This window comes from Primulina eburnea, chromosome 2, assembly GCF_022965805.1.
Source record: "Primulina eburnea isolate SZY01 chromosome 2, ASM2296580v1, whole genome shotgun sequence".
NCBI lineage: Eukaryota > Viridiplantae > Streptophyta > Magnoliopsida > Lamiales > Gesneriaceae > Primulina > Primulina eburnea.
In genome coordinates, this window is record NC_133102.1 from 37986251 (window position 1) to 37999242 (window position 12992).

A 12992-nucleotide genomic window follows, 5' to 3' on the forward strand; every position below is an offset into this window, starting at 1 on the left:
AGACAAACTCTTCCAATAAGATAAGAAGAATCAAACTCTTAATTATCGATTAAATCTTTAACGACTCCATCAACTCATACACTTTTTTGGAGACAATTGTATCAAATATTTATATAATACACTATAAATATTGAGAGATACAAAATAATCAACTTCCAAAAAATTAAAAATAAAATAGACAGAGAACAATTTGACTTTATCAAGATCCATGAATTTATTGAATACCAAAAGTACCCTTGCTATAACATTATTATTTAACACTATCATAATATATAAAATATTTGTGCCATTTTTAATATAGAAATTGTATGTTTTGACTAATAAACATTTTCAGTCGACAGAAACACTCTCCGACTCGGTCTACATGCTATCCATGGCCAACTGTGTGGGAGCTCCGATGGCTTCCTCCTCCTCCTCCTCCTTTCCCTGTTCATCGTCTCTGAAACGATGTCGTTTCAGGGCAATCAGTGCCTCCAAGATTCGCTTGCCTCCGCTCAACCCTAAGGATCCCTTCCTGTCCAAGCTTGCTTCTGTGGCTGCCGCTTCTCCCGAAACCCTACTCAATAGGTCTAGAGACTCCGATACGCCGCCCTTCTTGGACATTTTTGACTCCCCACAGCTCATGGCTACACCTGCCCAGGTACGCTCTCCCTACTTCTCTTCTATCTCCACGAACCTGATTGTTTAAAGATTTGTAATTATAGTGCTGAATGAATGGCTTGTGTATAGTGCTGAACGATCGAGTATTCTTTTAATGGATTGACCTTGAACATTTCAGAGTCATTAACAAGGATTGAAGTTCGTACTTAAAGATTTTATAGAAGTCTGTTGTGGCATTTAATTGTAGAGTTTCATGAAATTTCATTGATTTGACTGAATCGAAGGCCGGTACTGAGCATGCCTAATGTGGCTCCTGTTTAAAATGTCCTAATACGTCAGCTCTTTTCTCATAAACTCACGGGATTACTTGGAAACTAGTAAGAGGAACTGACTTGAAATTTCATATAGTAGATAATAGAAGAATTTCATCACCCCATTGTTGGGAATCAATTGGAATCACTTTCCATTTGAAAGCAAGAGTTTATGATTTTGAACATGATTAAAAAGTAGAAATCGTTGGTTTGGTTTTGCTTTTATATCATCAGTGTATTTTTAAAGGGTAATAAACTATTGCTTGATACTGCACTTTTTTTTTTTACCTGAAATCATCTTGTTGCTTGAAATAGGTGGAGAGATCCGTTTCATACAATGAGCATAGGCCAAGAAGACCTCCACCTGACTTGCCTTCATTGTTGCTCCATGGAAGAATTGTGTATATTGGCATGCCGGTGGGTGGATCACCTTTCCTCTTGCAATTGTCTATCTGAATTTGAACTGGCAACTTGTTATAGATTATTAAAGAACTGATAGGATTAGGACAAAAGGTTTCTTGCTGTTATACACACGAGACATCCAGTATGAATGATGACCCAAACCAGTAGTTTAGCTTTTCTTGGCCATGCTTTATGGTGTGATTGTGATTTTTCTTGAGCGTTGTGATTACTATTCTCTACCTTCTGATAAGTTTGCTGGAGGTTTGCTGACCCTATACTAAACAGGGTAAGTTAATATTGCGAAATTATGTTTTGTTGCCTAAACAGGGTAAGTTAGTATTGCGAAATTATGTTTTGTTGCGAAGAAGCTCATTGCCTGGCCTAGGCTTTAATCCAGCTTCCACCTGCTCTACTGGGTTAGAAACATTTATTCCCCATCTACCCACAACACACGCGAAAACGGAGGTGGTTGGATAAGTCCTGCAACTCATATATATTATCCATTGGCATCTATGGTTTTAATACAACCACCTTGTAGAAGTTATTGTTCATAATTTTTAATTATGATTAACTTGTATATTATATTATACGACTTTTTTTAGAAATATTTTGTATTTGTTATGTTGTTAACATTACTCAACTTTGGATTTTTTGACGACACAAGACAATTGAAATTTTGGTCTCGCTTTTCTTGTGGTGGAAGCAGTTTCTGATTTCACACAATTTTGAAGTAGATTCACACAATTTTGAAGTAATATTTTTCCTTTTCAGTTGGTTCCGGCTGTTACGGAGCTAGTTGTAGCTGAGTTGATGTACCTTCAATGGATGGATCCTAAAGAGCCTATTTACCTTTACATAAACTCCACTGGAACAACTCGTGATGATGGTGAAACGGTGAGCCTTGAGATTTGTAATTTACTGTAATCAAATTGTTTTGAACTTGACAATCGAATGATCCTTATAGTTTCTCTCTCACCCGCCCCACATTTCTAACCTCCACTCAAAGTATAAGATATTTTCGTTGATGGTATTATTCTTACTGCGGCTAGACGATTTTGTATTGATCTCAGTTCAATAACTTCAAACTTTGCCAAATGATTGTAGCATTATCTCAATCTTGATCGTTGATGAAAAATTGAAGCTTAAGCTCCAATTGTGTGACCAGCTTACTAACGAGCTTCAGCAAACTACCAACCACAGCTTGTTCTAACATTCTTTCAACTCACTTATTTTTTTTGTGATTGTGCATAAGTTTCCAGTTGCATTTCTTTTGTGTTTTTAAATTTTGCTCTCTTTCGACTTTCTAGAAAGTTATTGTTTATATTTCTCATTCGTTGGAATTACGTTTTGATTCATACTCTATTTTCATCACTAGTGGTGGTCACACAATTCTTTTTCTTGTTCTGTTTAGAGGGATCAGTCATAAATATCTGCATTCAAGCCCTTACCTTTTTTTTAATAATCATGTCATTTCTTGTTTGGTTTTGTTTGGTTATCCCATTGTTCAGTTTATCATTTTTTTTAACCTGCTTAGCCCAATTCCACCATGTTCACACCCAGTTGAAAGGCTAATGTTATCTAATGTGTGATGATTTCAATGCAAGGTTGGTATGGAGTCGGAAGGTTTTGCAATTTATGATGCTATGATGCAGTTGAAGAATGAGGTGAGGTTTTCTGTGTGACTACTTACTGTTCGTTCGTGTTAGGGTGATTGGTTTATTTACTGTACATGCTATATGGACCACCTGGTTTGTTGCACTACATATTTACATTTGAGCTTATTAAATAGAATGTTTGCGATATGTACTAACTGGTTAGAGATCCATGAAAGTATTATTCAAATACTGAGCCATACAATAAATGCCTGATGTTTATGAAGATATCCTTAATAATTGATTTGAGAATTAAGTGCTGCTAGGATTGGACTTTTTAAGGGAAAATTGGTTGTGATAAAAACCTTCAGTAGACATTAAAATCTACCTCTCGTTATATTCATGCCCACTGAGATACTAATATTAGAGGAAAATTGTCGAATAGAAATCCAGTTTTTCAGCTGTATTTTTTATTTGATAATTGATATTATTGTTATCTGTTTCAGCTATGCTATTCCTAAAAACATTATATTTTGTGACTTAAACCAATGTTGTCTCATCTAAAGTCCACCTTGTTAATAATATGTGGGTGCCTTATTAAAGTTATTATGTATATATCTCTCTGACATATTTCAGACAATATCTTTTTTAGCCATTTCTCGTGCAAGTCTCTTGTTATTGTCATTAGTCCGAGCAATCACGATTCAGCTGCTTAAGTCATAAAATTTGAAAATGCAAAAATAACCATTAATCATGCATAACTCGTGAAGTGTAAAACTTGTTGCAAGGTGGTACGGAAATTGTTCCGTTAAAGGGTCTTCCTTGATTTAGGGTTGATTTTATTGACTTACGTTTCATATTGTTTATCTTGTTTTTTCAGGATCTGTAAATCAGCAGTTAGTTATAAGATTGTGATACAAGTAGACGGAGCAGTTTATATGTTTTTTACTTGTTTTCCTAGTTCTGGCTGTGAATATAAATGGGTGTGTATCATGCTCCCGCTGCCAGAAGGAGTAGCATTTTAACTTGGCGATCAGGAAATTTATTTTTGGTGTGTGTGTGTTAATTTTAATTATTGGAGATTTGTTTGAAAAGAAAAACATATTGTTGTTCTAGCTATATGATGAAATCTGGTGTGCAATGTCAGTTCCTTTGCCAGTTTGCCTTGTTTCAAATATGCATATGTATGTGCTCTTAACTTCCTTTAGATGATATTTAGCATTCACTATGTGTTTCACTATCCCCTTAAGTTCTAATCCTGAACGCAGATCCACACGGTTGGTGTTGGAGCCGCTATAGGTCATGCCTGCCTTTTACTTGCTGCTGGAACCAAAGGGCAACGCTTTATGATGCCACATTCTAAAGGTTTGTTGTAAAATGTTGCAAAATTGAGCTCATGACTCGGATTTATTTTTTTGCCTCTTTGTAATGTGTTCATGGGATAATTGCTCTGTTTCAGCTATGATTCAACAACCTCGTGTTCCATCAGCTGGATTAATGCCAGCCAGTGATGTTATCATTCGCGCAAAAGAGGTAACTTGATCTCTGCCGTCATTTTTCATTTTAAAGGAAACTCTTTAATATCATACCGCAATTTCCTCTTATAAAATTATATATCCAGAACATTCCTCTTAAAATTTTATAATTTCTTGCTATGAACTCAATTACACTCATACTGCATGTGAAATAACACTTTGGGGAATTATTCACGTGTTCGAGGAAGGCAGTATAGAGAGAAACATGCAGAATGGTTTTGTGAAGCATTTTAACTAAAATTTTGTATGTCAGTTGCAATAGATAATACTTTCCCTCCCCTCTTCACCGATCTTCTTATCATTTTGCTCTCTACTTTTATTTCCCAATTTTTCAATCAGGTGAAACTTAACAATTTCTCTCTATTATATGCAACAGTAGATACTATTCACTTTTTTCTCTGAAAGTGACTGACTGAATTCCTTGTTTAGGTGATAATAAACAGAGACACTCTTGTTGGCCTTATAGCTAAGCACACTGGAAATGTAAGTTGACACAGGAAATTTTATTTTCGTTTATGATTGAATGACGCCAGCAAAAATAAATCCATACATCATCTGTTTTGCAAACAGTCAGAAGAAACTGTATTCAAGGTGATGAGAAGACCGTTTTATATGGATGCTACTAAAGCTAAAGAATTTGGAGTCATAGATAAGGTGGGATGCTGACATTTTCATTGTTAAATAATTATTGTAATTTATCCTGGCTAGTTGACTAACATAATATGTTATGATCCAGATACTTTGGCGTGGACAGGAAAAGATTATGGCAGATGCTGCCTCACCAGAGGAATGGGACAAAGGTGCAGGGATTAGAGTTCTCGATGCAATGTAGTTTGTTCCTGAATTTTATTTCGGTGAGACTTTTCTCTTTATACATGCATATATATGATATATCTCTACATAATTTGAGGCAACAATGGAAATATGGGGGTGGATGAATTTATAGCCGAGATATTTTGGGTCTTGGTGTTTCTTCTGGTTCATCTTTCACCTTTTTTTCCTCAGTTGAACATTTTATGAAAAAACACATTGGGGGGAAATATATGACAACTGACAACTAGAAGAAGGCAAACTTGTTTCGGTAGGTCAGATAGGTAAAAAATTGAGTTAAATGGATATTAAAAACCGTGCTTTGAATATCTGAATAAAAAGAGAATAATTAAGTCGTCTTCAATCAAGTGGTCTTCGGAAGAACAAAGGGTGCAAAATTTTTTTGAACTTTTTTAAGCCAAGATGGAATGACCTTAACACTTCATTTGAGTGTGTTAGATGTTGGTTGCTTGCCACACAGATGAAGAAATATACAGCAGGAATAATGAATGTTGTGATATATGATATTGTATTAATTGAAATAAATGAAGGTATTTCCCAGAGATGTGTATTCTCTGTACAAGCAATGAAATTGCTTCCCCTAGCCACTGCCAATATTCTCACCCACAAGGTGAAGAAAAATGTCTGAAAACAGAATCGTTCTTTTTCCTTACATTTAATGACCCTTTCCTCGGGTTTAGATCTTCCAAGGGCTCATGACTCTTGGGCCAACTTTGGTTTAAGCCCTATATCAATATTTAAGTCCGTAACAGTGTCACATAAATCTGGATTGAGCTATATTTGTTTGGATTATATTTTGAAGGAGCCGACTGCTGAGATCTTTGCCCTTGGGAGTATCTGATGGAGCTTACAAGTTCTGTAAATGTGTACCAGTCAATTTGGATCCACCACAGGGGAGCTTTTACACTGAAAAAGGTTGGATTTTGGAAGCAGCTGGACTCTTGCATTCGAATCATGGCATGTTCTGTAAAAGTATGTTTTATATGATTATTAAATGCAGTCAAGTGCGAAAAATTTGATTAAATGCAGTCAAGCGGGAGTTTTTAAGAAAGTTGAATTTTTTTAAAAAAAAATAAATTCAGTTAACTTTTACTAATTTTGGATAAAAGTTAACTATAAATTTTTAAATATGAAATATAAAATACTTGATAACATTAAATTCTTAAACAAAAAATTACCTAAATGTTCTTTAATATTAATAAAAAAATTTCAAAATTGTATACGATTATTCTTAAATTTTGTTTGTATGTTCTTTAATCTATCGAATATTGTTGACTTGATATAATTAAAATTATAATAAAAACTAAAAGTCTTTACGTGTAAACTTATACCAAATTTAATCGAACTTTAAAAGATTGAAGTTTAATCTTACCACTTCTTCCCGCTTTCGGGCTTCGGGTTTTTTTATAACCGTGCAAGTATATAACCATGAATTTAAATATTTTCTGCAAATTGCATTTTCTTTTGCAAAATTTCTAAAACTAATTGACGAGTTTCACTAATAAACTTAAAAAAATATTTTCATTTTGTTACTATAAATCACATTATAGTAACAAATATTTTATTTGAGTTATCAATGAGAAATTATTATTTTTTTAATGTTAAGAATATTATTTTTTATTGTGAATGTTGGTAGAGTTGACCCGTCTCACAGATAAGGATCCTGAGACCGTCCCACAATAGACCTATTCTAATTGTAAATAACTAAATTGATAAAAATAGAAAATAGTTATTTTTAAAATTTTGTAAATTTTTTTAAATCTATATTCAATTAAGCATGATTTTTAACTCAAGATTTGCGTTAGATTAACTGAAATTCATTTAATTAAAAATTAATTTTATCATAATTACTATTTATTTGAATATATTTTTCAAAAATGCATAATGAAAAATTTGTAACGTACGCATAAATAAAAAGTTTAACTAAATAAAAATATATAATTTAGTTTTATACTTTCAAATTTATTTATTTAAAATTGTTTTTTTTAAAAAAAATTGTTAGCCCAATCCTGAAAGCCTATGAAAAAAGCCCATCGAGTCAGAGTATCCAGGAGGTTGGAAAGTCTGGCCCCCGGCTAGTGTTATTAACCCATGATCAACAACCAGTTATCGTGGAAGATGCTTAAATCGCTAGGAAAAATAAACAAAAACATGGTTTATTTCATCCTATCTATGTGGGCATTGTCCTCATGACATGATAGATGGTCAAGATTTGCCCACGCATATATAGGACCCATTTTTTTTTTTTAAATTATATGTGTGGCGAGACCTTACCCGTTGAAATGAAGTGAGAGTAGTGTCCACATAGGTAGGATCTCATCTACCCAAAAATAGACTACATCATCAGAATGAAGTTATCGACAACTACAACTACAAATTCAAATTCAAATTCAAATTCAAATTCAAATTCAAAAAGGTTATGCAAATCTTCAATAATTCTAGTTCCGTGTAATTCCCTCAATCATTAGCTTAATGTCCTTTGTTTCAGCATATTCCTTCCCTTTTTCTAGCGTTATTTGTAAAAATGTTCTTACAGTTCATAATACATAATCTAAGTAGTTGATGTTCGTGAATTTGTTCTACAATTTCCGTCAAATTCATCTTTAAAATTCTTAGTTTTGTTCTTCTCGAGGGAGTTAGAACCAATAAACGCATCAAAATCCACGTCGCTTGATTATAGAGGTCAAATTATCCATAACTTTCACGCAATTTTGTGCTTGACACGCTTACACAATTTTCTATGCAAACAAATTTTGGCATGCCCAGTGGGATATGGATGCTTCCAAAATGTATTGAGAAACATGAAAAAAAATCCCAAATCACAGGAGAAGGACCATCTTTCACAATGGCAGATACTGATGCTGGTGGAAGATTAGTCGAGCAACTTTCACACAAGTTTAAAGAGCAGGCTGTGAAAGTCAGAATTGCCTTTTCTGATGGTCAGGAGGTTTCAGTGAGTAACGTGATATCGATGGAGAAAAGTATACATAGTGAAACTAAAAGAAATGACCAACGCCTTTATTGCTACCATGGTAGATTCTATGAAAGAAATGAGGGAGTGGAGGAGATATTCGAAAGGGGAGAATAATTCATGAGAGGATGGCAAATTCAAAGAAACTAAAACTAAGAAGTTAGTGGATCGTGTCCAAGGATCGGAAAGTTCTCAAGTTGGTGAAGCTCGTCGCTTGGACTAATCACCGATTGTTGTGTATACTTGGGAACGCAAGTATACTCTTCAAAACGAGAGAGAGGATGATTCATGGACAAAACAAAAAATTGGCAATAATGATAAACAAATGACCAGTAAAGTTTTTGCTATGACTTCTCGTAATATAGAGGAATGCGAGGAATGTCTATGCCGAATTCGAGGATTAACGCCAGTCTATAGGAAAGTAAAATAGCCGAGCCAAACCGAGCAGTATCAGGTTCGAACTCGGCTCGTTTAAAGAATATATAGGCTCGACCTCGATTCTAACGTTTATCATGAGGCTCGAGCTGGGCTCATTTTGAATTTACTAAACTCGCGAATAGCTTGATCTCGGTTTGTTGATAACTCATTTATCATGTTTAACGAGTTTGGTTCGAGCTCGGCTCGTTAAGCAGGCTCCTTTTCGAGCTCGTTAAACAAGCTCATTTTCGAGATCGTTAAACAAGCTCGTTTTCAAACTTGTCGATCATTCTTATCCAAAAGGCCAACTAAGATACGAGAATTTAAAGGGGTGAATTTTTTTTATTTTACAACATTTTAGTCCATTATTTTTCACTTAGATATTGATGTGGTACAATGCAAGTTCCTTTCCAATGCTTGAGTTATTATACACTCACGGCCCAACAAACAAGGCAAGAGCTTACGAGCCGAACATCTTTAAGCTCGAGCTCGACTCGATAAAATTGTCAAGCTCGAAACCTAGCTCTAGCTTATGCTTAACGAACGATCTCAAACGAGCTTTTTACCGAGCTGAGCTCCAAATAGCTCACGAGCGATTTGGTTCGTTTACATCTCTACTTAGGGGACAAGGTATCGTCCACACATGTTAAGGCAAAGTCTAGTCTTGGGTTTCGAAACTGTGTGAACTTACTAGAAGTTCACAACCATACCCTGATGTTGTTGATCGGGACATCGAGGATATCGCATCTCACACTTTACGTTGTACTCAAGGTATGATGGCCAATTAGTTTGGAACACATGCCGATGTTTAAAATCCAATGCAACGAGTTAGAAAACTTGGATAATTTTGCTAATTACAAGATCCAGTTGTTTCCTAATTTTTTGACTAGCTCTGTCTTCACATGATATACATCATTGTCTCGAAATTCCATCATGAATTGGCATAAAATGAAACACCACTTTCATACTCAGGTTTTTTTAGGACAATGCTTTGTCAAGGTTGATCCAGAAGTAAGTGGAATCTGCAAATGGTTTCATCTACGAATTTAAGAAAGTGAGAAGTAGGTGCGAAATGTTTCTTCTTGAATCTGAATATGTAAAGATGGCACATCAATGGCTGATTTTAATCTTAAAAATAAATTCCAAGGAATGAAATTACACGATTTTAAAAAATCATGGCCAAATTATAGGAGTATGAGAAGTTGTTGCATGAAGAAAACCTTAAAAATAACATTATTGTAGGTTCATACTTTTAAGAAATTTAGGGGTAGCCTTGAGTGAGGAATCTTCTATAAATAATAATAATCTATTCTAGGTTTCTTATACATTCGATGCATCAAAGTTAAAGTAGATTTTTACTACTCAGTGAAAAATAAATTATAACATTTCATCCAGATAATAAGTTACCAACCAAAGATGAGGTAAATGAAAGAGATTACTATAAGTATCACAACTCTTCAATCATAACACTGGTGCTTCTTGGGCTTCTAAGAATGTCTTACAAAAAAGATCAACAAGGTGATTTTAAAATTCTCTGAGGAAAAAATACAATGACAATAATGAATATCATTTTCCTCTAGTAGTGCTAACGTGAATGTGAATAAAATTGATTTGTTGGTTTTAATCAATGAAATAAGGCGGAACATAGTCGAGAAAAAATATTTCAGGCCAAAATGTGTTGTCAGAAAGTTTTGGGTACCTAGTAAGATGATATTCAAAGTTAATGATAGAATGATAGAAATTTTTAGAGGAAAGGATAATCAATACTTCAAGGGCGAGACATTTGACAGATGGATAATGCAAGGTATGATGGGGGGATCCATGGCCAAAGGGCAGGTGAACCAGTACATTGGAGGGAATTCGTTTATTAATACAACGAATGATGAAAAGAGAGTGAACAAAATGAATTCAGAGGGAACCTTGGAAAAAGCTACTTCCATTGATTCACCAAAGGGATGAGAGAAAACCCCGTTTTGTGGTACCTTCCATGACAGTACTTGGTGCACAGTGGCCGCGCACGGAACTTCCAAAATACCTAAAACCTCTCTCCCGGACACAAAAGAGGATGTTGTTAAGGGTGAGGGATGCTAAACACATGATGGAAGTGGATAGTTGTTAAAAGATAAAAAAAAATGTTGGGGAGAAAGGCTACTGAAGATAATGGGGAGCAAGATCTGTTATCTGAGGAAGAAAGTGGTATGGTAAAAAAAGAATCTAAAAGTGGGAAAAAGTCTTGTTTCATTTGATTTTGCAACATGTTCTCTGATGCTACCTGATGAGTTTAAACATAAGAGAATGTGTGAGTCTAAAGTTCCTTTAGAGGTTGGGAATGATACATATACAATTTGAAGTGAGACAGTTAAGGACTGAGCATGAGTTCTTGTAGATGAAGGGAAAATATTGGTTATTAAGAGGCCCATAATTGAGACGACTAAACATATTGAACCAATTTACATCACATGACACATTAATGGAAAACCGATATCTAGGGAGTTGATAGATAATGGATCTGTCGTTAATATTTTGCCCTACATGATGCTTGAGAAGCTAGGGAAGAGTGTGGAAGATTTGATTCCTACAGAAGTACCTGTTACAACATTTACTGAGGAGTCTATGAAAACTTTTAGAGTCTTGTTGGCAGATATTGTTGTGAGATCCCAATCATCTTTGTTAGCTTTCTTCGTGGTTAATTCTAGTGCTAGTTTTCATGCCCTAATGAGAAGAGATTTGATACATATTAATCATTGTATGCCATCATCCATGCATCAACTACTATTAATGTGGGCATGAGATGATGCAGAAGTGGTACATGCTAAATCTCAGCCTTATCAATATAACTCCAATGCTATGGAAGTTAGATATTATGATGGTGTCTTTGGTCCTATTGAATTTCGCAGCTTCAAGGAGAATGGAAAACCAGAAACAATGTACGCGGACACTCAAATGATTAAGGAAACGGTTGAAAATGTCCTTAAACCTATAACCATGGTCTCTCAAAGACAGATGGTTTGACCTATCATTGAGGAGGTCGATGATTAAGTACAATAAAGAAGAAAGGGAAGTAACTGCAACTTCTACATGGAAAGCCACATTGAAACAGCTGGTAAATGAAGTACAATCTCACGAGCTATGGGATGTTGATGGAACAAAAATAATATATGAAGAAGGATGTGAGGATAAAGAAGAGAAGATGGATTTACAATTGGAAAATTGAGTTTTGGCTCCAGCTCGAATGGAAAATCGACATCCGAAATCCAAGACCTCTTGGAAGAAGTAAACTTTGGAACCATAGAGTGCCCTAAACCTACCTATATCAGTATGTTTCTGAAAGTAGATGTGACGAAATAATCAATAGAGCTACTCAAAGAGTTCAGAGACTTCTTCGCATGGGAGTATGATGATATGCGAGGCTTGAAACGTAAATTAATAGAACGCCTTTTGCCAATGAGAGAGGGTTTTAAACAACATCAACAACCGAGCTAGAAGGATGTCCAAGATGATTGAGTTGAGAGTTAATGAAGAGATTGAAAATTCGCTCAAGGACAGGTTTATCAGTTCGGTAAGGTACACAGAGTGGCTTGCAAACATAGCCCTGTCATGAAGAAGAAAGGAAAAAATTTGAATATTAATAGATTTCAGGGATTTGAAACGCACCACTCCAAAAAATGTATATGTTATACCAGCTGCTGATATGCTTGTGATGCAGTGGCGAAAAAAAAGTTTTTGTTATTTATGGATGTATTTTCGGGGTACGATTATATAAGTTCTCTATGTGCTTATGTGGAGATAGGGGGAAAGTCGAACGAAAGTGATCATTTGACTCACTCTCAAAACCAACTTCAGAAGTATCACATGGGGCAGACGAAGAATTTATATCATCCCCCAATATCACATGTCTAGTTGATTTCTTGGGGGATGATCTGGGAACCCCAATAAATAGCTTGGTGGAAGATCGGGTCCTTCTCTTTTGCAGAATTGGCGTGATCTATGTTTTCTCTTGTTCAACCTCGGTTTGATTTATCGAGGGCGACAATGTGTGCATATTTTTTTTTCTTTGCCTGGTAGATGAAAAGTTCAATTTCTTATACTTCGGGCAGCCGCAGATAAATCCGAGACATATAAAAATGATGGTAATAAATGATAGAAATTGTTACAAAGATAAATAGATATACCAGAACCTCCAAGGTCTTAGAAAGGAGAGAGGTGTATCTAACGGTCCACTAAGGAAGATATTCACCAGTCACCGAAAGAAGAAGCATGATGATATGATTTTTGAAAATTCTGATTTGCTCGAAAAACTCAAAGAGGGAAAAGGAAGTGAGTTTCCTCTATG

The 12992-nt window shown here is 35.1% G+C and overlaps 1 protein-coding gene across 1 annotated transcript; it reads left to right on the forward strand.

Moving 5' to 3' along the window:
* The first annotated feature begins 326 nt into the window (after positions 1 to 326).
* LOC140823102 (ATP-dependent Clp protease proteolytic subunit-related protein 3, chloroplastic) lies at positions 327 to 6304 on the forward strand. The gene is made up of 10 exons (XM_073184244.1): positions 327 to 640; positions 1227 to 1328; positions 2085 to 2207; positions 2918 to 2977; positions 4174 to 4270; positions 4365 to 4438; positions 4870 to 4923; positions 5011 to 5094; positions 5177 to 5294; positions 6074 to 6304. The coding sequence occupies exons 1-9, from the start codon at positions 365 to 367 to the stop codon at positions 5270 to 5272; spliced, it is 966 nt and encodes a 321-aa protein (XP_073040345.1). The 5' UTR covers positions 327 to 364; the 3' UTR covers positions 5273 to 5294; positions 6074 to 6304.
* The last annotated feature ends 6688 nt before the right edge of the window (positions 6305 to 12992 follow it).